The 26,411-nt window shown below is 44.6% G+C and overlaps 1 protein-coding gene across 2 annotated transcripts in view; it reads right to left on the bottom strand.

Annotated features, from left to right (window-relative positions):
* Nucleotides 1-17,471: 17,471 nt before the first annotated feature.
* BICC1 (BicC family RNA binding protein 1) overlaps nucleotides 17,472-26,411 on the bottom strand; it is a 49,306-nt gene continuing 40,366 nt past the window's right edge. Inside the window, exons 12-14 of one of the 2 annotated variants that reach the window (XM_048506407.1) lie at nucleotides 24,553-24,713; nucleotides 22,108-22,207; nucleotides 17,472-20,247 (exon numbers count right to left, since the gene is read on the bottom strand). In XM_048506407.1, coding sequence (XP_048362364.1) covers nucleotides 20,117-20,247; nucleotides 22,108-22,207; nucleotides 24,553-24,713 — 392 coding nt within the window. In that variant the 3' untranslated portion in view covers nucleotides 17,472-20,116. Of the gene's footprint in view, nucleotides 20,248-22,107; nucleotides 22,208-24,500; nucleotides 24,714-26,411 lie in introns of those variants that run through there. The other variant, XM_048506406.1, reaches the window with a different exon arrangement.

The following is a 26,411-nucleotide window of genomic DNA, read 5'->3' as shown; positions in this document are numbered from 1 at the left end:
GGCACAGTGGAGGGAGTCCAGGGAAGCTATTCTCGACTTACCCAAAAGCCACCGATGGTTTCAGGAGAAGCCGGAGATGTTAAAGCAGCTGGGAAACTACCTGAACCAGTGATGGCGAACCTTTTCCAGACCGAGTGCCCAAATTGCAGCCCAAAACCCACTTATTTTTCACAAAGTGCCAACATGGCAATTTAACCTGAATACTGAGGTTTTAGGTGGTTGTTGTTGTTGTTGTTGTTGTTGTTGTTGTTGTTGTTGTTATTATTATTAGGCTTAATAGACCACCCAACCCCCGAAGGGCTCTGGGCAGTATACAATGAGACATAAAACAAATACAATATAAGATCTCATAAATACAATAGCCATAAAACATTAAAATTCATTAAAATACATTATAGCAGCAATTCCAAAAATTACAGATAAAAATACAAGCACAGATGCATGCACAGATGGCGCCCAACCCAAAGGCCAGGAGGGCCAGCATTGCCCCAAAATTTAGAAGTTTAGAAAAAAACAGTTGGCTCCAAGGCACATGTTACTCGGGAGTAAGCTTGGTGAAGCAACTGTGCAACACTTCGAATGGATGAATCACGACCCTAGGAGAGTTTACTCAGAAGCAAGCCCCATTGCCAGCAACTGAGCTTACTCCCAGGTAAAGGATCATGCCAAGGCCAGCCTAGGGGTGTGTGTGTGTGTGTGGGGGCGTGATTTTCCACCCCCCAACATAATGAACTCTGTGCACATGTGCCCATAGAAAGGGCTCTGAGTGCCACCTCTGGCACCCGTGCCATAGGTTCGCCATCACTGACCTAAACCTAAAGGTTGTTGCCCTGATAGCAGTATGCGAGGCCACCATAGTGAGTCCACCATAGTGCACCAAAAGATTAACCTAATTGCTTGGCACCCATCACTTTAGGTCCCGACAAAACCAAATAGTCTTATCACTAATAATTATTTATAGACATACAAGAAGTATATATAATTTAGCACACTATTTCTATTGCTCTCTGTTTTTCCCCCACAGGTTCAAAAGAAAAACCAAAAGTTTACAATACAGAGCTCGTCAACATCCAGACTCTAGACTACAATGTCAATAAATTTCAACATAAACCATAATATGGTGTGTGAGTCATTTTTTTTAACAGCTTATCAGGTTATACACCACAAAAACATCCTTTTGGGGCAATTAACCTTCGCTAAGGTTTAGTTTCGTAAATGCTTCTTCCAGCCCACTTAAAAGGAGCTCTGTAGTGTGCTACTCAAAGCTTTATCTACACATCCTCTGATTCACTTAGATCAGTGGTGGCGAACCTTTGGCATGGGTGCCAGAGGTGGCACTCAGAGCCCTCTCTGTGGGCACGCACAAACAGAGCCCCCCCCCCGCCCCCACACATCTAGGCTGGCCTGGGCCGCTGGGCTCAATTATTAGTATTAAACCTAGTTTTGGGGAAGCAGTGTAGGTAACCCTGTTAAGCGCTGTTAAACCCCACTGATTTTCATGCAAAGAACTAAAGCACGATCCTTTACCTAGGAGTAAGCTCGGTTGCTGGCAATGGGGCTTGCTTCTGAGTAAACCCTCCTAGGGTCGTGATTCTCCCATTGGAAGAGTTGCACGGTTGCTTCAAAGCAAAGCCACCGACTACCACCAAGCTTACTCCCGAGTAACGCATGCCTCAGAGCCAACTGTTTTTTTCTAAACTTAAACCTCAGTATTCAGGTTAAATTGCCGGCACTCTGCGATAAATAAATGGGTTTTGGGTTGCAATTTGGGCACTCGGTCTCAAAAAGGTTCGCCATCACTGACTTAGATAGAGCCATAGCATGTACTAAGTTGCAGCGCTTCTGCATTTTCTAAATACTTCCAGGCTTCACCCTCCGGCTTTCTGGGACTGTGTTTTTCTCTCGTGCTTCGCTAGTGTCCTCAAAGGAAAGCACCAACATGGATAGTTGCCACAGTGGCCTGGGTTGTATGCCAATAAAGGTTTCTGAATTCTGGCCTGGCTGTTCAAGTGTTGCTCATATTCTGGACCTGCCAGTGACGTAGGTATAGATTTTTTATGGGGTGGGTTTTTGTGACTGTTCCATTCCATGCATTGTTTCAAGCAAGCCAGACATGTAATGGGAGAGTTTGACCCTGAAACCCCCCCTTACCTACGTCCCTGTGGCTGCCACCTTAATATAGCCATTTAGGCTATCCTTTAACTATTAACTTAGTCCCATGCCATAGGAAGAAGAAGAAGAAGAGTTTGGATTTATATCCCCCCTTTCTCTCCTGCAGGAGACTGAAAGGGGCTTACAATCTCCTTGCCCTTCCCCCCTCACAACAGACACCCTGTGAGGTGGGTGGGGCTGAGAGAGCTCAGAAGAGCTGTGACTAGCCCAAGATCACCCAGCTGGCGTGTGTGGGATTGTACAGGCTAATCTGAATTCCCCAGATAAGCCTCCACAGCTCAGGCAGCAGAGCTGGGAATCAAACCCGGTTCCTCTAGATTAGATACATGAGCTCTTAACCTCCTACACCACTGCTGCTCCTAGGGTGGAGGGTGGAGCCAAAGGTACCAGGCAAAATGTGTTGGCAGTATTTGGGCCCGTTTTTCATCAGATGCCTTCCCCTTTCCATGGTTCCATCCAATGTCAGAAGTTCCAGGCTCAATCAGCATTGCTTGGTATGTTTCCTCCCGCAAGCTTCGCTGCTTTGTGAGAAGAAATTCTTCACTCTTTTTACCAACTTTTTGTGGAGTGAGAATTTTCCATTCCAGCGAGAATTTGATCAGGTATTTGTAAATGTGCAGTTTCGAAACACACACACACACACACACACACACACACGCACGCACGCAAACACACACACACCTCTGTTCAGAGAGACATTCAAGTCACATAAGATATCACGTGCAAACAACTGTGGTGATAAACAGCTCAAAAGTAAACTATTACCTTCCCTGTGTTCAAGAGAAAAGAGCCGGGGCGAATAAGCCTGGTGTCAAGTCCCACGGTCCAAAAGTCTTTGTTGTGTTTTTCCTCTCCCCTCAAAGTTTCTCTGCAAAGAAACATGATAGGGGGCTGTAGTGCTTTGGCCAGGAAGTCATGCTTGTTGAGAGCCTTTGGACAAAGTACCGGCCAGCTACTTCTGGAGTTGCCATGTTGACCACTCTCTCTCGAGAACAGTGGCTTCTGTCACTTCCAGCAATAACAAGAAATAAAACCCAGACCTCTTTCCTTGGTTATTCCCCACTAACAGGTCAATTGCAGGGTGGGTCTCAGTGGGTGAGATGTGGGCCAGTTCTCCAAGCCTATGCTGTGCCAAAACCTGAGGAAACTGTGATCGACAGAAGTATGACCTATTTTCTCCCAGTTCAGAGTCACTGTGTCCTCCCTTCCTTCCGGGGTCATCTGTACAAGAATGAGAATGCCAATTCATGTTGAACGTTGTGTTCTACTCATGCCACAAAAATACAGAAATCCACCCTGGTCACCCTCAGAAAAGATCTTTGGAAATGGCAGATCTGAAGGATGGTGGCTTCAAAGTCAACATTTTTTTCCACCCCTGATAGAATTGCAGCTGGATTTGGAGAATGTTATGTTATGGCACTTTTCCCTACACTTACGAAATTCATCTGGTTCTTGGTTTTTCTGTGGATCCCAGATAGATTCTTCCTGGTAAGATGGTCCTCTGGAGGCTAAGGGATTGTCCCTTTTCTTAAAAAAAACAAAACAAAACTAACGGCCTTATTTGCTCCCGCAACTATGACTCAGATGCAGAAACAGTGTTAACACAATAAAAACAAATTCACCCTCTAACGTTAACTGAGCAAGATGCTTCAGTGATGGAAACTGCTTTAGACAAGTTTAGATCAGTGGTGGGATCCAAAAATTTTAGTAACAGGTTCCCATGGTGGTGGGATTCAAGCTGTGGCATAGCGCCAATGGGGCTGGGCAGGGCACGATGGGGGCGTGGCTGGGCATTCCAGGGGCGTGGCATTCCTGGGTGGGGCTGTGGCAAGGATGCAGCCGCTGTGCCGGTTCTTGGGTGGGAAACGAGTGCACGCAGGCGCAGGCTGCCACGCATGCCGGTTCACCTCCTGCTAGACTGCTTCAAGTTCTGCGCGCTACTGGTGAGAAGAGGGGCGTAACTAAGGCAAAAATCACGTGGCAAAATGACCAATTAGTAACCCCCTCTCGGCACACACAAATAATTAGTAACCTACTCTCGGGAACCTGTGAGAACCTGCTGGATCCCACCTCTGGTTTAGATAATGTGCTGCCTGTTATGTGTGGAGAAATTCTGAAGAACTGAGCACCATGATCAGCGAAAATCGCAGGGGTCCAGAGCCCACCTGCGAACTGAATACCTGTCTACCTCTAGACTCTATCGAGTCCTGTTACATTAAAAGTTAGCTTGTCTTACCCAGCAAGGCCTTTCGCTTTAACATACCGATTTCCACATAGAAGAAGTTTTTATATACTGGGAGAGCTTTCAAACTCATTTGATTCCTCATCAACAGAGATGTGTACTTGCTGAATTTTCCTTCACAGAACTATTAAGAGACATCTCATGTGTGGGAGGCCCAATCAGGGAACACAACTTGGCCTGAATATTCAAGAGGCTGCAGCATTAAACAACAGTTGCAATTCCCCCTATCCAGAGGTGGGATCCAGCAGGTTCTCACAGGTTCCCAAGAGTAGGTTACTAATTATTTGTGTGTGCCGAGAGGGGGTTACTAATTGGTGATTTTGCCACGTGATTTTTGCCTTAGTTACGCCCCTCCTCTCAGCAGTAGCGCGCAGAACTTGAAGCAGTCTAGCAGGAGGTGCACCGGCGTGCGTGGCAGCCTGCGCCTGCGTGCATTCGTTTCCCGCCCAAGGACTGGCGCAGCAGCAGCGTCCTTGCCACAGCCCCACCCAGGAATGCCCCGCCCCAGAATGCCCCACCGAGCCCCATTGGCGCTACGCCACAGTTTGAACCCTACCACCATGGGAACCTGTTACTAAAATTTTTGGATCCCACCACTGCCCCTATCCACAGGTGGGGATGGGGTAAGATAGGGATGGAGATTTGGGGATGGGGCTTCGGGAGGAGAGGAGTCTCAGTGGGATCCAGTGCCCCAGGGGGCACTTCCGCACATTTAGAATAATGCACTTCCAATCCACTTCCAATGCACTTTGCAGCTGGATTTTACTGTGCGAAATAGCAAAATCCACTTGCAAACGATTGTGAAAGTGGATTGAAAGCATATTATTCTGCAGGTGCAGAAGTGCCCTGAGTCCATCCTCCAAATCCTCCAGTTTCTCTAGGGGAATGGATCTCTATGGTCCAGAGATGAGCTGTAATTCCAGGAAATCCCCAGGTCCCACCTGGAGGCTCGAATCCCTAGCATGACAACACCAAGTAGGAGCACAAGTCCTTGAATGCAGTCCTCACATTCCCCCTCCCCCCCCCATGCTGGAGCTCTCTTACCCTTCTCTTCAAAGAGTGCCTTGGGGGGTAATTGTATATACAGCTATTTGACAATAAAGCATAAGATAGACTTGCGTTTGAATAAATGGACAGCAAGTCGGCCACTTTTCTTAGCTCTTGGTAGGTGCCTACTATGCTCTTGGGGAGGTTTTCTGCTCAGTCCTGCTCAGCGCTTATTAAAGATGCATAGGCCAACTGGCCAGTCATCAAAGGCAGCCCCCTGCCTGACATACCATTACAGTGCCGCGGCCTCCTTTCTGGCCAACACTTCCATCTGCTGCCACAGCAGGGGGAATGGAAGAATCTCCGCTTTGCTCTCGCAGCAGCTCCTGTGGAAACAGCCTGCCATCTGGTGTCGCCTGCAAGTGCAGTCACTCTCCGAAATGGTTTTAAAACAGCTCAGTGTTGACTGTCATTTTAGCTTGCAGATGCAAGGGATTTGTGAGAGTCGGGGAGTGTAGAAACCAAGTAGCATTGTGATAATTTTTAGTTCTGTAGGGCTGCTATGCAATCGATATTCCAGAATATCGCAGCAAATGTAAATGTTTTGTGTTTTTTTAAATCTCAGAGTGATGTTCATTTTATTAAAAAAAATACTTCTGCAGCTCATGGTAGCAAAGATTCAGCGCATGCGTTGTCCATGTTCAAACAAGGCCCCCGAAGTCGGCTTCTTGGCAGACACAAACATACATTCCTTAAAGTTAAAATTCTCTCTTCCACTCAAACTCATGTTGATTGGGTTATTTATTTATTTATTTATTTATTTATTTCTCAGTCTTATAGACCCCCCAACCCCCGATGGGCTCTGGGCGGTGAACAACATAAAATAACAGTTACATAATAGACTGTAAATAATTTAAGTTAAAATGCAGCAATTAAGAACGACTAATAACAGCAATGCCCGCAACAATCCCTGTTAAACTCTCCCAGAAGGGGAGAAAAAGAGTGGGCCCATAGATGGTAATGGGCCCAAAATGTAGGAGGAGGCGGGGGCACTTATATCAGCAGCTGGACACTCCAAAGGCCCGGTGGAACAACTCCGTCTTGCAGGCCCTGCGGAACTCACCAAGATCCCGCAGGGCCCGGACAGCTGGAGGAAGAGTGTTCCACCAGGCAGGGGCCAGGGCTGTAAAAGTCCTGGCCCGCGTGGAGGCCAGCCGCATCATTGAGGGGCCAGGGACTACCAGCAAATTGGCCTCTGCTGAACGTAGAGGCCTAGTAGGGACATATGGGGTAATGCGGTCCCTAAGGTATGAGGGTCCCAGGCCGCGTAAGGCCTTAAAGGTAAGTACCCATACCTTGAAGATGATCCAGAATTCAACCGGGAGCCAATGCAGGGTTGCAAAGACCTGAATGGTCACCATCTTTGTTAGCACATGCACATAATTTTTTTTGAAAAACATAGCTTATTTGGGTTGAAATGCTCATCAATTGCTTTGAATTTTGCATCTACACCATCCACTCACGGAGAGACAGTGTGGTGTAGTGGTTAAGACAGAGGTGGGATCCAGCAGGTTCTCACCAGTTCCCGAGAGTGGGTTACTAATTATTTGTGTGTGCCGAGAGGGGGTTACTAATTGGGTCTGCTTTTCCATTAGAAATTCCATTAGGTCCAAAAATCATAAAGTCCTGTTGTTTCCTATGTGGCTGGTTAGCGAAGGTAGAAAACGGGATAATTCTCCCTGTTGGGCTGTTTTAAAAACATGTTTTAGAAATATGGTCAAGTTCCTTGTTTAAGGAAAGTATCCTTCTTTTGATTTCTAGAAACAAAATTAAGTATTTGAAAGTATTAAGTATTTGACAGGCAGTCAATTAGAGGAGAAGTAGTTGTTTCTGTTGGCAGTAGACGATAGGACTTGCTATAATGAGTTTAAAATATGGACAGAAAGATAGCAGCTGAAAATCAGGAACTTTTTTTACAGTAACAGAGAAATTATTAACGGCCCGCCCCCTGAATGCCACACCCCCATCGTGCCCCGCCCAGCCCCATTGGCGCTACATCACTGTTTGAATCCCACCACCATGGGAACCTGTTACTAAAATTTTTGGATCCCACCACTGGGTTAAGAGCAGTAGACTCTAATCTGGAGAACCGTGTTTGATTCCCCACTCCTCCCACTGAGTGGATTCTTATCTGGTAAACAGGGTTCGATTCCCCACACCTGCACATGAAACCTTGGGTCAGTCACCCTTCTTTGAGAACTTTTTCAGCCCCACCTACCTCACAAGGTGTCTGTTGTGGGGAGAGGAAGGGAAAGCGTTTGTAAGTTGCTTTGAGATGCCTTCCAGGAGAGGAAAGTGGGGTGTACATCCAAACTCTTCTTTTTGAGCAAGATTTTGTTTAGCGTGTATCTTTTTCATTGGAGCAAATCCTCCAGATTATTCCTTGCAAGCGTTTCATGCAACTGTTCTCCACACAGATTCAAATTCCATTCTCGTTCCAGGAGGGTTTGGGGAAGTGGGGGGGACCTTTGGATTCCTAAGAGGCCCTAAAGCCACGGCTGGTGCTAGAAGGTACATTTCTGAGGGAGAAGCACCGTAAGCTACATGCACATAGCAGCACCGGCATCCACGAACCAGAATTACAAGCTGGAAAAGAATTCTTGGAAAGCCGACAACCCCCCCCCCCACCAAAAAACCCAAACAAACAAACAAACTGCTGTCTGAGAAAGTTTTGAATGAGCTCAACTAATATGAGTTATTCTTGGGGGACAGGCCAGATTTTTTTTTCTTGGAAAAAGAAAACTTCAAGGGGTTTTTAAGGGCAATGCTTACCATGGGATTAAGAGGATGGAAGTTTTTGTTATTTTTTTTCTATTCTTTTTGACACTTTCTTTATTATGACCCAAGCCCAAAGCTGGCTGATCTGCTGGTTCTAGTGGAGCCCTATTTTAAAAACTCAGAAAATAAGGAAATCAGACTAGAGGGATATGACCCAAGCCTCAGCACACTACCCCAGACCTCCTCCTGTATACTGAATTGTTGACTAGCGAGTCAGACTTTCCTAAAGGTGCAAGCACAGGAGGAAGACCGTTGGTCTCCCAAGATGTCTACTTTGATTGGCAACAGGTCTCCAAGGCCTCAATAGAAGGCTTTCACATCACTATGAGACCCTTTTAACTAGAGTTGCTAGGGCCTTTTTTAGGGTTGCTGCCTCAAGGTTGGGGGATCCCTGGAGATTTAGGGTGGGGCCTAGGAAGGGTGAGGTTTGGGAAGGAGAGTGACCTCTACACTTCAATCACTGGAGTCTGGAGATCAGCTATAATTCTGGGAAATCCCCAGGCCTGCCCCAGAGGTTGGCCAATCCTAGACCTTCTGCATATAAATCAGATGCTCTGGAACTGACACATGAGCCTTCTCTGAAAATGTTCGTTGTGAAAGAAGACAGTTGAGTCTGGTTTTGAACCAGTTTGTGGGGCAAGAAGTTTGGGGTCGATTCCCCACTGACAGAGTCGACCTAGGTTCGACCTAGGTTCAACCTAGGTATTCCCCACAGCCGCTGAGTTCAACGCAGTTCCGTCCCAGTTTTGCCCCCTCTAACTGTCAAATTTCCGACTCCACCAGGGAGGTACAACTTTTTCAGCGAACCTAGGTCGAACTCAGGTTGAAACCGGTAAAGTGGGGAATCGTCGAGGAACTGTTCCCTCCGGTCAGCCAATAACAGTTCAGAGTTTTGGGCATGTGCAGAATGGGTGATTTGTGGCAGGGAAAAGTGCGCCTTAAATTTTTTTCCTTCTTGTATACAAAACGATGGCCATACATATAAACAGCACACGTTTACACGCTACTTTTAGCTACATAGAGCACTGCTTTGTGGCTACGTTGCTGTTGTGTAAAAAAACAAAAAAAAGGGACGCCCGTTCCCGTTCCCATAGTAACACGACAGCCAATCGGGGACAAAGAGCAGAAGAGGTGCTGAGGTGATCCCGCCCTCTGAGCTTAGCTCTGGTGTGACGAACTCAGTTGCTGTGGGGTATAACAATGGAGTCGACTTAGGTCAGTTCCTTTTTAGGGAACCGTGTCAAACCTAGTCGACTCTGCAGTGAGAAATCGACTTGGGAGAAACATCTGGCCTCTAAGGGGTCGACCGCTACTCTTCTCCAATTGCAGAGTTTCACTTACATACCGCGAAAGGCTTAAGACTATGGGATCCTTTCTTTTCTGAGGTGATTAATCCTGGATTCTGGACATTTTAGCTCTTGCTGAGCTGACTGAGTAAAACAGAAGTAAACACCGCAGACAAAGAGGGTGCATTTACCTAGCAGAGAAAGCCACCCCAGCGCTTGCTGCCTCACTTCCATTCTAGAATTACTTGGTTTCCGCTTGCCCTCACGTAACACAGCTTTGTCCTGTAAATGTTCCTTTTTCTGTTTCTTGAAGATTTGGAAATCTTCCACATTCATCACTTTAAATAAAGACCAGGCACCACTGTGTTTGTGTAACTACAAAGTCCACAAAGCTATGCGTGGTTCCAAAAACTGTTCTGGGCCTCTAATATTCAAAGGTCGGAGACAGGATATGATGAAGAAATCATTAAACAAAAACTGGGAAATCTGCAGCCAATTTCCATAAAGGAGGGCCATGATTCACCCCTAGCATCCAAGACCCAGGATTTTATGTATACCAGATGCAGAAAGCCTCTCCTCAGTTTGCCATTTTTAGCATTCTATAGTAATCCAAAGTCATAAGAACTTCATAGTTAACATAACTTTCTATGTTATAGAGGTAATGTGATAGCTTCCTGCCCTTATTTAGCTGTGAGGTAAACAGTTTGTGAGAAAGAGAGAGCCTACATTTACTGAGACCGTGAAGTTAACAAAGACCTTCCAAGGTTTTTGTTTTCAGGCTCAGAGAGGCCTTATGTTTGAGATTCTTGTAACTAAACGGACTACATTGTAAGGCTTTTTACTCAACATTATTCCAAGTATCGATTAGACAAGATCTTTTCTCCATAGCCCATTCTCTAATGATGGGCTTACAGTGTAATTTCCTAACAGAAAACATTAGTGCTATTACTGAGGAGTGAAGAAGAAGAAGAGTTTGGATTTATATCCCCCCTTTCTCTTCTGTAGGAGACTCAAAGGGGCTCACAATCTCCTTGCCCTTCCCCCCTCACAACAAACACCCTGTGAGGTAGGTGGGGCTGAGAGCCAACCCCTAGTTCAGTATCTCCATCTCCATTGGTGGACAAGGTGACTGCAGAAGTCAAAGGACTGTGTGGAATGCTTCAGCCGAGCCCCTGGCATTCTTAGATTTATGTATTCTCAGTCTTGAAGCCATAGCAGCACGTTATACTGACTGAAAAATTTGGATGCAATTTTGTACAGGGCTAACTCGCAGCGCTTCAAGTCTGATCGCCAGCTTACAAGGAAAACCTCAGCTATCTCGACCATTGAAGAATGGTGGGTGAAAAAATTAGAATAGCCAAACTGAGATCATATATATATATATATATATATATATATAAATAAATAAACTGCTGACTAGTGGTTTTGAAAGTTAATGAACTTTTAAAATTGAGAATAGAGAAAAGTGTGACGCTTCTCAATTTGCAGAAATGTTTATAAAGATATAACTTTGTTTAGGCTACTAAGGACCACAAAGTATACCTATTTACAATAAATACTTGATGCAGACGAAGATGGAAGTTACTACCATAAATGTATCTATTTGTATTTGTAATCTTTGTGACTTTGTTTGGTTGTCAAAGTGTTTTTAGGCATGAATAAAATTTTTGAAATATAAGTTTGAATCCTCCACCCATTTCTCAAAGGGTTAAGAGCTTGACAGTGTTCATGGACTGAGATTTGGAACCCAAAAGAAGCCGGCACAGTGGCCAAGAGGGCTCTCCATCTGCACCCTTCTGCTAGCCAACTCTCCTCCTTTCTTACATGTGGATGGCCTGTCCATACAGATGTATACTGCTGGAACATGCTCTGCAGGGCCACCATTGAAAACAACCCAGAAATTGCAACTTGTTCAGAAAACAGCAATCCAATCACTGCAAGGGGCTAACTGATTTTGCCTCTTTGAAAAAACATCTGCATGGCTGGACGGTTTGCTTCAGAACCTTTGAAGCCTTTTGGGATCTAACCACATTATCAGAAGGAGGCATCCTCCCTCTGTCCTCAAGCACCAACTGCAATCCTCTGTCATGTTCCAATTGGGAAGAATGGCTGCATTGTATAGCCCCGTCTCGTCAGATCTCAGAAGCTGAGCAATGGTTGTACTTAGTGTAAGGTAATGGCAAATCACGTCTGTATTTCAATTGCCTAGAAAGCCCTTTGCTGGGGTCACTGTGAGTCATTTGTGACTTGACAACACTTATGAAAGCATCACGTTCTGCTTGTTCCTCTGCTTAAGGTTGTCAGTCACCCATCAAAGGTAGTCCCTGTTCAATAGTGACTTCTACCCAGTGGTGCCTGCTTCCCAGGGAAGGAAGGACATCATTCTCAGAAGTTTTTAAAGATGTTTTTATTTGCTCTGGTTTTTAATAGGGTTTGATTTACAGGCATTTTTGCAGGGGGTGTTATGGGCTCCAGGCATTTTTAAAAGTTATGAGCTACAGGTTTTATGGCGTCATGAATGGTTCTAATTTAGGATTGGAAGCCACTTTGGAGTCACAAGAGAAAGGTATTTTAATAAACAAATGTATAATACAACACGATGCCATAATTCTCAAGGAGACCAAGACTGTGTTGTAGGTGGAGGCCCATTCAAAACGATGTACTACATTTCTAACATCAATCATAACTTGACCCTTGAGCCGGTTTTTAGAACGGACAGAGAAAACGTCATACACAACACAACGCGTTTCTCCTCAAGGCAGAAGTAGAGGTCAACATGTGAGGAAAACGTTTGGCACATCAAGAATAAACCCATTTGACCCCTGCTTCTGAGGAGCCCATGAAACACAGGACACTTACTTTCAGAAATGAGACAGCAAAACAAAAGGCATTTCATGTTCAAAATCCAACATGATCCTTTCCCTCGTTGTCAAGAGAGGCCTGGAGCAAGTGAAGTCTGTCGAACAATGTGCCTGCTTCGTCCATGTGTTCATCTCCATGTGGTTGCAACAGCCTTTGAAGCCCATTGAGCAATTTCCATTATTTAGGCCTAACCAAAATAATGCCTGGAATTATTTAGCATCTCCGTCAAGGCAGCATTTTCACGCCCCGCAAGCAAGAAGGAATTGTGAACACGCACAACTCTGTTGCCCAGCAAGAGATGCTTTGGGTGCCTTCAGTTTATCGACCCCAAAGTAGCTTGAAAAGCAAACTCCAGTTCTGCTTAACTAAGGGCCTTTCCCCACTTACCTTAAGCCCCGCGCGTCCCCCGGCACTCCCCATGGCAGGAGCCGCGACAGCGCAGCCGCCCCGACGCTGCCGCTGTCGCGCCCCCTCAGCGCGCAGCATCCCTGGTGCTCTTGCAAACGGTGCCTTTTGATGACCCCGTGTGGGGTCGTGGGGACTCCCGGGCGCGTGCCAGGGATGCCGCGTGCTGAGAGCAGCGCGTGGCATAGGGGGGATCACGGTGAGCAGGGAAACGCCCTAGGAAATGTTTGAGAATTATGATTGTTATAACTTTACTCACACTGGACGTGGTGTTTCCCGGGGTTGTTGTAAAGAGTGGCTTCACAGCATCGAACCTGGAACTTCAACAGGCAAAATACACTCAGTGCAACATTGTGACTACTGACAAGAAAGGCTCTTCAGGGGGCACAAGGGAATCTGCCTTCTGCAGCTTCCCATTCATTTCAGGGAGAAGGGGAGGAAATAAAACATCCAAAAGTATTTTGCCCAAGAGAAGACAAATAATTGCAAGGGAGGATAGAGCTTTTTCTAGACCTTCTCTAAGACAGGAGTCCCTGGCATGGTACCTACCATGTCATCCTCCAATACTTCTTCTGGTGCCCACCAAGAGTTTTTAGGAAGTGAGTGGGACCAGGTAGGGCTTTTGCCCAGCAAAGCTCCTGATTGTCTGAATGGCTGTGCAGAATTTTTTTTAACAAAACATTACTTCGGCAGAAGCTGTCCCTACAGCACAAGGACCTACAATGTGTTATAGGAGTTAAGCTGTGGCAATTAATTTGTAGCTCTGCCTCCTGCTACAGCCATTCCAGGGTAGCCATCTTGTTGCTGCGCTCACCATGTGGTGTCTGAATTCCAAAAGTGCCCACAGATCCAAAGCCCACCCCCCCAGTGGTGGGATCCAAAAATTTTAGTAACCGGTTCCCATGGTGGTGGGATTCAAACTGTGGCATAGCGCCAATGAGGCTGGGCGGGGCACGACAGGGGTGTGGCCGGGCATTCCAGGGGCGGGGCATTCCTGGGCAGGGCTGTGGCAAGGACACAGCCACTGCGCCGGTCCTTGGGCAGGAAACGAATGTATGCTGCCACGCACGCCGGTGAACCTCCTGCTAGAGTAGACTACTTCAAGTTCTGCGCGCTACTGCTGAGAGGAGGGGCTTAACTAAGGCAAAAATCACGTGGCAAAATCACCAATTAGTAACCCCCTCTCGGCACACACAAATAATTAGTAACCTACTCTCGGGAACCTGTGAGAACCTGCTGGATCCCACCTGTGGACACCCCCCCCCCCTTAAGCCTACTGAATGTTCTTTTCAAATGAAAATGTGAAGACTTATCTTATTGGAGTAAACATTTATATAGATTCAGGTGGACAGCCCTGTTAGTCTGTGGCGGAAGAGCCGGATTTGAGTGCAGTATTACTTTCAGATTTCCAGGGTATAAATTGTCAAGAGTGAAAGCTCCCTCTACCAGACTGGAATCTTGCATTTATATAGCATATCACATATTCAAAACCTTTTGTGAACATCGCTTCAATGGGCACACCAGTTCTGTACAGCAGGACAACGGTCACATCAAGTTGCAGTATGTGGATGAAAGAACCATGTCTTTCTTCAGGTCCCCTATTGACTTCCTGGATTAAAACTCCCACCAGTATTGCAATACTGCAAGGTGTATTGATATCCCTTCTATTTTGAGACCCAGTGGACTCATATATTTGGCAGGGTGGCTCACACAACAAAATGAGCACAGCACTGCCGGATTAGACCAGTGGTCTGTCTGATGCAGCATTCTGATTCACAGTGAGCTGAAACTTCATGTCAACTAACAGAAGCTTCTATTGGTGGGAGGAATGTCTGATCCAGGAAATGGGATATCTCCTATTCTGGCTGGAGTTGCACTACCCCTAAAGGAGAAAGCTCCTAGTTTGAGAACAGGCCTATTGGATAAACAGATGCCAGGGGTAGCTAGGAGAGCCTTTCACCAGCTTTGGCTGAGTGGGCCTTCTTACAGGAACCCGATTTACATACTGCTGAATGAACTCTCCCTGGATGGCTAAAACTCTCCTTAGAAGCTAAAAGAAGAGTTTGGATTTATTCCCCCCTTTCTCTCCTGTGAGGAGTCTCACGGCAGCTTACAACTCCTTTTCCCTTCCTCTCCCCACAACAGACACCTTGTAAGGTTGGTGGGGCTGAAAGAAATCTGAACAAACTGTGACTAGCCAAGGTCACCCAGCAGGCATCATGTGTAGCAGCAGGGAAACAAATCCAGTTCGCCAAGTGAGAATTCGCAGTGCATGAGGAGGAGTAGGGAATCAAACCCGTTTCTCCAGCAATCCACCTGCTCTTAACCACTACACCATACTGACTTTTCTCATGATGTGACCAAAGTATGATAACCTTAGTCCACAAAGATAGGAAAAGTGGAAGGTTGAAGGAAAAGAGGAAGACCCAGGATGAGATGGATTGTCTCTATCAAAGAAACCCTGGCCCTCAATTTCCAAGACCCAAGCAAGGCTATCAACATGTTAGTCAGAGGTGACTTGATGGCACTTAGCACACAACGCGGTGGGGACTCTTGGCATGGAGACATGCTCCAGCTGCTGCCTCTTTTCAAAAAGTCAGCCAGCACCATCTTTATAGACCTTCTAGCATCATCTGAAGACATTTTCTGGAAGGTCCTTGAATAAGAATTGTTTGTTACTACCCTGACATGTCAACTCTGTTTTATTCATGTTTCAATTTGCAAGGACTACTTTCTGAATTGCTAGTCACTGAGGGTGTCCATTGAACATAAAGAGGGTATAAATCAACCAAATAAAAGGTTGAGGCATAAAAAATTAAGGCAGAATTCACAGGAGTGCAGGCACAATTCTTTCCATGCTAAGTAGCAGGGGGGCTGCTACTTTCAAGAGAAGCTACAAGCAATTATCTGCCAATTTCCATATTCACCGAAAGAAAGAATTTAGAGCTTAAAAGTACAAAAGACATGTGTGATTTTTACCTTTCTGGCTTGCAGGCAGCACTGCATTTCTCGGTCAGCAACTGATGCTCAGGAAGGCCGCTTTAGTATGAAGGGTGTTGAATGTCACCTTTGGATTAGCTACTGGGAAGCCAGCAGGCTGGTATTGTCTGAACCAAGCTAGATCTATATCTTGGAACCACCAGTTGTTCTCTTCTATAAGTGTGTCTTCTATAACTAACACCTACTCAATTTTATTTATTTGGTTTATAGCCTGCATTTCCCCAAAATGGGCCAAAGGCAGCTAGCAACAGTGTGTCATAATAAACACAATAAAATCAATAAATGGTAAATTCCAATTCAACACCTTGGCACCATATACTGATATCAATGAGAGAAGAATAAAATCATAATCAAAGATCTAATAGGCTGTAGTGAGTTTCTGGGCTGTGTGGCTAGTAGTTTTTGGTCCTAATGTTTCTCCTGCATCTATGTTTGGCATCTTCTCTTCATGGTACAGTGTGGAGAGACTGTATGATGGGGTGTATATTCTGTCCACTTCAGGGGCACATTTTATGGCCAGAATGTGTCCGGTTGGAGTTCATTTACAGTTGCACAAGGGTGAAACATTAGGAGCAAATACCACACTACAGTCACACAGCCCAGACAAACTGAAACAGACAGTTGATTCCAGCTGTGAAAGCCTTTGGCAATACAAAAATCTAATAAATAGTCAAGGGAGAATCTCGAGAGATTAATCTTGTTCAACTGAAGAAGTTTTATCTAAACACTTTCAAATGTGTGGTTCCAGTGTATACGGAATTCATTCCCAATAACAATTGGCTTGCAGCGTGGGTGGGATGTGTGGAACGGGGGCTTCTAGTCTTGCATGGCGACTTTCAGCATGGGTGCTCTTCACATACAGAAGGACCAGATATAACAAGCCAGAGTTCTTTGTTTAGTTCTCAATCTTTGTAAACTTCTCTACTCTTAAACGTTAAAAAAAATTCTGGGAGATCACAGTGATCACCTTCCCTCAGCAGAGAATGCTATACCTGGCCCCTCATGGTTTCCCACCTCCGGTCAGCAATTGTTGGCTCCTGAACTGGACAGAAAGTCAGCATCATTGAAGTCCCCAGGGCCTCTGAACTGTAATTTCCAACAATGCAAAGAGGCTGAAAAATATAATTTCACTTCTTGTTCCTTCTAACAGCAGCTACTACTCATTCATGTGCTTTGCTCCTGATTTCACTTATTCTTCAGTATTTATCACATGTCCCTCATGGCTGGGTACATTTCCAACCAAATTTTCCTTTTTTTGTTTCTATCCCATCTACAGACCTTTTGGGGACCTCACATCTACCCCAGCGATCTTCCTTCCCTCCTGATTCCTTGCCCAACGGCTACCCTTTCCTCAGCCTGGTTATTTGAACCCCCCGCCCCCCCAGTCCGTGGTTTCTCTTCCCCCTCCTTTTGTACATAAGCTGCTGCCACAGACAGGTATGAATCAGCCTTTGGATACATCTTGGAATGGACTAGGAATGAGTCCAACCCACAAGACATGTCCCTCCATGTTCCAAAGGATGATCAATGCTCTTTGAAGCTAAGTTCCATTTAGGATAGGATAAGCTAGACCTGCAAAATTACAATATTACAGTGCTGTCAACACTCATTGGCTACAGCCTAGGAGCAGTTTTTCCATATTGTGAGTTGACATGAAAAGACAACAAGACTATGTTCAGTAAGCAGTGTACCAAGGGGGTTATATAAATTTATTCTTTCATGTAACATTTGATTAGTTTCAGAAATTCCCATTTGTAAATGCTTTATTCCATCTTTCATTTATTTATTTTTTAAAAAAAGAATCATTAAAAAAGGACCCCTTTTCTCCCCAAATACAATCTGTATCTGCTCTATATTTACAGATAACTGGTCACTATAAAGGCACAAATTTAAAACTAATGTTTCAACAATTTTGTGCATTAATACCAGATTGACAATACAGAATACTGCACTGCCATATTCCCTTTTGTGGAATCAAAAGGAGTGAGAAAAAAAATGAAATTTTCCAGTGTGGTGTGTGAGATTGTGTGAGAGAATGTGCAGTTCTATCTTTATTCTTATACCTGGAAAATTCTTCACTTCAGCATAGATCACAGTAGTTTAATTGCAGTTTCTGGAATAATACTGTCGTAACACATGACATTTTAAATAGAAAAAACAATGAAAAATGCAATATCCACAGTTCTTAGGAGGAAAAGAATGTTTACTTGGGAAGTGGGGCAATATAAGTCTAGAAGAGACTATTGGTGCTCTTATAAGTAACCGCCCCATCCGAAACCCAAGTTTCATTTTGGTTAACAATAACTTACACGGGCAAGCAGAGATTCTGATCTGTTAACACAAGTGCTTAACTTTACAACACAGGAACAGACTCATACCGAAGTGAGTACTCGTGATTAAAAATTTAGTGTTTTTAGTATCAGGATCTCTACGTTAACTGCAAATGCAGAAGTACCTGCTACGTTACAAAACGGGAGTTTGGGTTACCAGTTTGAACGAATGAGTTCACACATACCCCCGAAGTCTCTCTGCGGCCCTGCAAGCGCTCACTTGGCCTGTGGAAGGCAATGGACAGTTGTTTCAGAAGCAGAAACAAACTGCTCTGTTGTACGGCCACTGGCAAAATTGGATAACAGATTACTACTGCATCTATGCTCTCGCTTTAAAAAAAAAATCCCTTTTGTGTGTATGTTTTTCCTCACCCTAGAAAAGAATTATCTGAAGAACGTGTCACAGCTATCTCTCCCCACCAGGTGTTGCATTTTTTTTTTAAAAAAACACTATGATAAACCAATTTAAGTCTAATGCCTTCAGTTGTGAGTGGTTTACATCCACTTTAAAGGGTCTGTACATTGTACATAAATAAGACATTACAGTACAAGTTAATTCACAATACTTGCTATGGGAACGTTTTCCTTTCATAAATTCATGTTTGGACAATATTGCATCGCAGAGAGGCACTCCACACTATCCCTTTCACTTTATAAATCTGTACCTGGTCGTCTTGCAAAAAATGACAGAAATAGCATAAACCAGATTTCTTGACCTTTCACAGTATAGAACACAATGGTTAATTCTAGCCATGCGTAACATGGACTCTTTCCAGGGATAGTCAACACAGGGTTTTGGAAGCTGCTCATTTCAAAACTCCCATAGCTGACAATAATGTCTTTGAATTGACTAATACAACTGGATGTCTGGCAGCTGTTGGGAATGTGTTCTTCTATCGCCCGAGGAAGAGCCATGCAAGCAATATCCTTCTCCACCTAAATGCAACAGGTCTGTCTTGTCCCTTGAAATAAATGCTCTGTTTAAGCACAGTGATGGCTCAGAGCTCTGGTTTGATGAAAATCCCCTCCCCGTTCTCTAGGATCAACTTTTTAGTTGACTGAATCTCCGATGCATGCTACGTGTACAGATTCTAAAAAATAAGACGTTTGCTATAAATAAAGTGTCATTTAGTGGCAGTATATACTAAAAATAGTCCTTTGCGTTGAGACAACCATTAAAATCAGTTTTAGCATTACTGGCAGCAGTTAAATAGGGTTAAATGGATGGCAATAAGGTCCATTTTGGTCTTTCGTTGCGTCTTTTTGCAGTGCGCTTGCTCAGCTGCAAAAATCTGCTTTCCCAAAAGTGAGAAAACAGGGTAGGCTCCAAGTACCAAGGCATCTGATTATGGAAGACTTCTTTACACTTAAGGAGTGGGGGAGAAATGAAGAAATAATCAAAATTTGATTTTGCCTGTACCGTTTATGGGTAAAGATTTTTCCATCTGATGTGGGAACACACGTGACAAACGTCGATTAGTGCCAGACAATAATTGTTTTTTTCCCCCCTCTCCATGGAAATTAGAGGGAAACCAAATTTCCACAGGACAAGAAATCAGAAGACATAAAGTGCAGAAAGACCTCAATTAATTAATTATTAAGCAGTACCAGAAATACCTTCTTGCTAAAAAAAACCGCATGCTATGCCCCTCTGGTATCCCAGCCCTTCACTCTTCGTTCAAAGAAGTAAAAAAAAAAATTTCAGTGCATACAATAAGGTTATTATAAGTAATAAAATACTAAGGAACCCTATATTATATTGCAAATTCTGTCCGATCTACATGAGTAAAACAATCCACATTTTGGTGCTTGGAAAGAGAAAACAAGTGATTGCTCTCTCTCTATTTTTTTGGCACAAGGATTTGTGCAGACAACGAAAGGCTTTGGTCCTCGGTACCTAGACTCCCAAAGTGCAGAAGGTGTGTGCGGTGATGGCTGTCCACAGGATCGCCATGTCAGGTTGCGCAGTCAACGGCAAGAGCTTCCCTTTCCTGCTACCAGCGGCCGCTCACACTAGCAATGTCCGAGTGATACTGACGGGGCAGCCGTCCGCTGGCGCCGCCTTCCAGGAACGAGGCACGGATGCTGGAAGGCTCAAACAGTTTTCTCCGGTTTTTGTTCAGTTCTGTGTGAGGAAAAGGCCGAAGGCTCCCGTGAAACAAACAAGCAAAACCAGCAGCTGAACACGGACAAGACAGGCATGGTTTAATTAAACAAGTTAACAAATGCGGTTCATTAAACAAATGCAGAGGTGCACGGGCAGATTTGGCAACGCAAACTTGTTTCTGGTTGTTTAAAGTATTCTTTTGCATATACGCAGCTCTATTCGAGGCTGCGAGGGAGCGCACGGACGACAGTCCCTCCCTTTGCTGTTGCCGGCATCGAAAGAGGGTGGTCCCTGCCGACGCAGCTCTTATAGGCTGCCTGGCCCCAGTCACGTGCTGGTACCCGGCCACGTGACTGCTTCGGCCGGCTGGCATGGAAGGGAGGCTTTCACTCCTTTTTCCCCTGCTGCGACGGCGCCGCCAGGCTGAAGCCTGGGGCGCGATTTCTGGTTGTTTACATATATGCAGCTTACCTTTAGTAGTGACAATCCTTGCACAGGGTGGTAGCTGCTGCTGAAACGATGTTTCTTTTTTAAAATCTGTGCAGCCAATCAGAAGCCCAGCTGAGCAAAAGTCCTATCTAGCCCCACCCACTTTCTAAAGCCAGCAAAGGTGTCAGCAGGGACAATGGTGCCTCCTGGAATCACGTTGGGGAACCCCAATTTAAGTCTTCAATTTGTTGAACTACATTACAGGGTTTTACATGTCCTTGGCCCCCAAACCATCTAAGACCATTAGTGTGTTGAAGAGGTTACAGTATATGACCAGGACAGTGATGGTGAACTTTTGGGGCTTGGCGGGTCAACAATTCAGAAAATGCCTGAGTTGACTCTGCTGGTGTTTCACCCTCCTTCCCCTCAGAACAAAAGAGAAACAATTCTTCACGTATTCATTTGTTTTTAAAATACAGTCTGGTCACTTACAGAGCTATGTATTAAATAAAGAAATCTGAAATAATTACAAACAGGGATTCAAACAGGGAGAATAGTTAATGTTGACTGTTGGTGAACGTCACCCAAATTGTCATGGCATGCCATCATTGATATACATGTCATAGATTTGCCATCACTGGCCTAGGACTATGAGGCCTTGGTTCCAGTCCCCACTTGGCTACAGAACTCTCTGTCCTCACTTGGCCTATCACTCTCTCCTCAATCTCACCTACCTCATAGAGTTATTCTCAAGACACAGCTGGTGAAAATCACAAACACCACTCTGTTCCATGCAGGAAGGGTGAGACAAAAGTAGTATTAATGGATAAGCTCAACGCAGTGTAGCATAGTTGCTAGGAGAGCTCTGTGGACGTTCCAGTCAAATGTTATTTCATCTGTGAACCTTTTAGTGGGCCTTTGGCCAGCCTCAGGTTTTCATGTTCAGTGTGAGAATGATCATATTATGGACCAGCTTTTCACAGAGTGGTCAGAATTAGTGGGTTAACATATCAGAAGTTCCCAACATGGTGCCTGTGGCTGCCATGATGCCTGCAGACACCTTTCCTGGTGGCAGCCAAGTGGTTTCAGAGAGTGGGCGGGGCCAGAAAGAGCTTTTGCGCAGCAAGGCTTCTGATTGGCCACTAGACACTTGATTGGCTGTGCAGATATTTAAAAACATTGCTTTAGTGGCAGCTGCCAGTGCAGTGCAAGGATCTTCCCTGTGTGATTGAAGGAAAGCTGCAGGGGCCATTTTGTGACTGGCTCCACCTCCCGCAGCAGCCATTTTGTACTGTATTAGAATTCCAGAGGTGCCTGCAGACTAAGAAAGGTTGGGGACCCCTGCACTACATCAACACGAAGCACTATCACCGTTATTGTAGCACCCTGACAGACCAAGAAATGAAGAGCTCTTGTATGAGATATATAAGAACTGCTAGGCTTATTTACCTGAGATTGCAAGCAGCATTTTCCTTCGTGCTCCAAAAGTAGTAATCCCAAGCTCTTTCAGATCCTGATCTGTGAGAGTTAGGAACGTCTGAAGATCAATCTAGGGGGGAAAAAACCAGAAAGAATATATTGTCTGGTAATTTAAGACTAATCCTTAAAAGGGACTTTTGCTATTTTGCAATGAAACTATTCACATGTGGTCTTGATAACTTTATTGAAGAAAAGTGCATTTCCTAACAAGAGAGAACACAGCAAAGTAGGAGACTGAAGACCCATAAGCTGAAGCATGATTCACAGCGGCAAACAGAAATGTAATAGAACCAGGGGGGAAACATTGAAAATGCTGGGGGGAAGAATTAGGACTAATAAAAGGAAACACTTCTTCACGCAACGTGTGATTGGTGTTTGGAATATGCTGCCACAGGAGGTGGTGATGGCCACTAATCTGGATAGCTTTAAAAGGGGCTTGGACAGATTTATGGAGGAGAAGTCGATCGATGGCTACCAATCTTGATCCTCTTTGATCTCAGATTGCAAATGCCTTAGCAGACCAGGTGCTCGGGAGCAGCATCAGCAGAAGGCCATTGCTTTCACCTCCTGCATGTGAGCTCCCAAAGGCACCTGGTGGGCCACTGAAAGTAGCAGAGTGCTGGACTAGATGGACTCTGGTCTGATCCAGCAGGCTCGTTCTTATGTTCTTATGTTCTTAAATGCAAGCTTGTTTGCTGTTAGGATTTTTATATTTACAAAAATAGAGGTAAAGAGGTTGCCTTACTGTCCACCTCAAACATGGTTTGTGGGGTATTATAACTAGGTGATAGTTAAAGAATACAAGATCTAGCAAATTTGCTAATGCTAAGCAGGTGTCAGAATCCCATGTGTGTGTTCTACTGATGGAAAGCCCTTCTGTCTAAGGAACATCTCTATAGGACACAAATCAAGAAGTGGAAGAGTCCATACAAGATTATGTCAGGCCTTGACAAACTTTTTCTGACTTTATGAGCCACATGAAACATTTAGGAATCTCAGAAAGAAGTTTTCAAGTGAATTGGCACTTCAAAAATCCTGAACCATTTCACACCCACTCTACTTGCTTTGGCATTGTCTTTCTGGAGGGCAAGAGTTGAGCACCCCTGCTTTATGAGAAGCATGGTGTTCTGAACCCATGGGATCTGAAGCTGGATCTTCCTACTTTCAAAGAACATAATGGATGGTCTTCTAAGACTAGTCAGGGGAAGAACAACAGCTAGTAGCCATTTTGAATGGTTTGGTTTGGAAAGTAATCAAAACACTCCAGCAAATCAACAATAGAAAAGATTCCTTGACACTGACCTAAGGGACAAGATCTAACTTCAACATGAAATTACAGACTAACACTGTTACTGAATAATAATTACAATAATAATTATAATAATTACAAATTATTTACAATGATCTCAGCTGAAAGACGTTTTGCAAGAATTTATTGATGAGATCGGTGTTGGTTTTTACCTAAAAGACAACTGAGGGACAATGTTACAACTGTGTTAGATATTTTAGAATATCTGGAAGAACATGATGAAAAACAAGCTGTACTGATCTTCTCAGGTGTGAAGAAGGCATTTGACAACCTGAACTGGAATTTTCTGTTTATAATTTTGGAAGATATTAATTCCTTTGGGTCTACTGGACAAACAGCTAAAAGAGCCACGAAACTTTGCTTTTTATATATTTCTATGGCAGTGAGATTATTATATGCTCATTACTTAGAGTAATAGTTGATGAAGATGATGGAATTTGCAGAGATGGCTAAACTTACTTCAATGACCAGAGAAAAGGTCAATACTTACTGGAAAACCCTTATCCATTTTTTTGCATGAAACAGAAAAAAAAATGAACTGATGATTTGTGGATTTGATGATTAAGAACAAAAAATAATTTGATAATCCAAAAAAGAGCTTGTTTCTTTTTGTAATTATAGAGAAGTGTTAAGTTTGTAAATAACTGTCATAGAGAAAACTGGAAACAAAACAAACAGGGTACACGGCAAAGAACAGCAAACAAATCACCAAACTGTGTGTAAACAACATATAATTTATGTGCATAAATGACACACAATGTAAATCAGTTCTTGCACATGACCCAATTATGTACAGCGTATATTTCTTTGCAATTCAATGTATTTATTTGTAAGACATTGAATTGCAAAGAACTATATACCATACATAATTGGGTCATGTGCAAGAACTGATTGACATTGTGTGTCTTTTAACAATGTGCATTTTGCTTTGGTGTCTTGTTTGCTGTAGAGAAAATAGGAGGCGTCCTTCCATATATCTTCTGTTTTGTTTTATTTCCCCACCCATCTTTTACCTTTTTTTCTTCTTAGTTCTTGTGAATTTTTCTTTTTCCCCCATATGTAAAAAAATCTTGCAATTAACAATAAAATACAATGGAGATACTGACCTCTTGTTGCTGGAATATGTCTGTGTATTTGCCCAAGCCCAGTTTGCTAAAAAGCTCAGGCAGGTCTGATCCTTTAAATAGACTGTTCAAGTTACAGCCGTTGCTTCCGGTCAGCGAAGAGATGCAGTCCATGTAATTGCTGCTGCTGAGATAATGTTCAGCTGGAAGTTCAGAGAGGAAGGACCTTTGAGTTTCCAATCAGTTTGCACTTCTCTTTAGAGAAACAGCCCATTGAACTTCCTTAATGGCGCATAAGACACTTTAAGGGGCAGCCATAGTTAGTACGGGAGGATCCTCCAAAAATCTGCATTTATTGTATTTAGTTTATGGTCTATAACTCCAGTATCTGAAACCATGGTTTGGAATCAGAGACGGGGGGAGGGGGGGGCGGCGGCAGGGAGAATGGTGCCCAGGGCAACACCTGCTCCAGGTACCCCCCACTGCCCCCGCACCCCACTTACTTTAGCTGGCAGGAGCCTGCCACGGGCTGCCCCTCAACCTGGCCCTGCCAGGCTGCTCCTTCAGCTGCCGGAGCCTCCGCTGGCTGAAGGATCAGCCTGGCGGGGCTGGGTCGAGTGGAGGGGTGTGGGGGCGATCCTCTGCCCCCCATGTGACCAGCTGGCGTGCGCCCAGGGACATGTGACCCCACATGTCCCCATGAGCGCTCCACTCATCACAGTTTGTCCACTCAGCAGAGTTAGGCCTTGGCTACCCTTATGCATGATGTATGGACATGTTCTGCCTTAACACCACTGCACTCCCCTGGGCTAGTGGGAGGCCTAGCCAGGAATGATGGCCTTAAAACCAACATTTGTGGCATGACTGAAGACCTACTAGAGCCACTCAAATACTAGTGCCAGAAATTGAGGAACTAGATAGTAGAAAACCAAGACTGCTGATGAAAACGGCAGTCCTGTATCAAGGTCTCTCCCCTTCCCTTCCCTTTACAATATATGCTGCAATATCACACCAAATATTTCTCCACCCAAACCACAGTGGTCCAAGATGTGGTACAGAAACACTCAACTAAGTATTTAGACCCTAGAGAAGATTTGCAACCTGCGGCTCTCCAGATGTTCATGAACTACAATTCCCATCAGCCCCTGCCAGCATGTGGCCATGCTGGCAGGGGCTATAGTATGGATTCATGAGCACACATCTGAAGAGCTCCCACGAATTCTCTAGAAGATTGTGCTGGATACTTCATCTGGTCCGGCATCCTGTTTCCTAGAGTTGCCAACCAGGTACCCCAGAAGGCCCACAAGGAAAACTTCAAAGCCTCCTCACTATCCTCAGTGGTACATTGTTTCCAGAGATCCCATCCAGTCATTGCTGGTGTAGTGTGGATAACAGCGGTGGGCTCTAATCTGGAAAACCGGGTTTGATCCCCCACTCCTCCCCAAGAGTGGCGAACTCTAACCTGGTGAACTGGATTTGTTTCCCCATTCCCCCACGTGAAGCCTGTTGGGTGACCTTGGGCTAGTTAGTATTTGTTGAGAGCTCTCTCAACCCCACCTACCTCACTCTGTTGTGGGAAGAGGAAAGGAAAGGAATTTGTATGCTGCCCTGAATCTGCTTACCGGAGAGAAAGGCAACATATAAATCCAAACTCTTCTTGACTGCAGCTGATAGCTATTGACATAAATAAAACTGAACTACGTATTGTGACGGAGAGAGCGCTCAACAAACTGCTGGCATTCCAGGAGCTTTGCGTTTCTAACATTCTACTCTGTCCCAGTATCCCAGCACAGTATCATTCATAAGGCATATTTTGTGCTTCCAGGCTTGGAACAAAATTTGATCTAATCCAACATTATTGTATTAGTTCAGCCGTACCCCAATTTTTTTTAGAAAAGAAG

Source organism: Sphaerodactylus townsendi, linkage group LG08 (genome assembly GCF_021028975.2).
Source record: "Sphaerodactylus townsendi isolate TG3544 linkage group LG08, MPM_Stown_v2.3, whole genome shotgun sequence".
NCBI classification, from domain to species: domain Eukaryota; kingdom Metazoa; phylum Chordata; class Lepidosauria; order Squamata; family Sphaerodactylidae; genus Sphaerodactylus; species Sphaerodactylus townsendi.
Note: the sequence above shows the minus strand (reverse complement) of the source record. Positions and strands in the feature narration are given on the sequence as shown.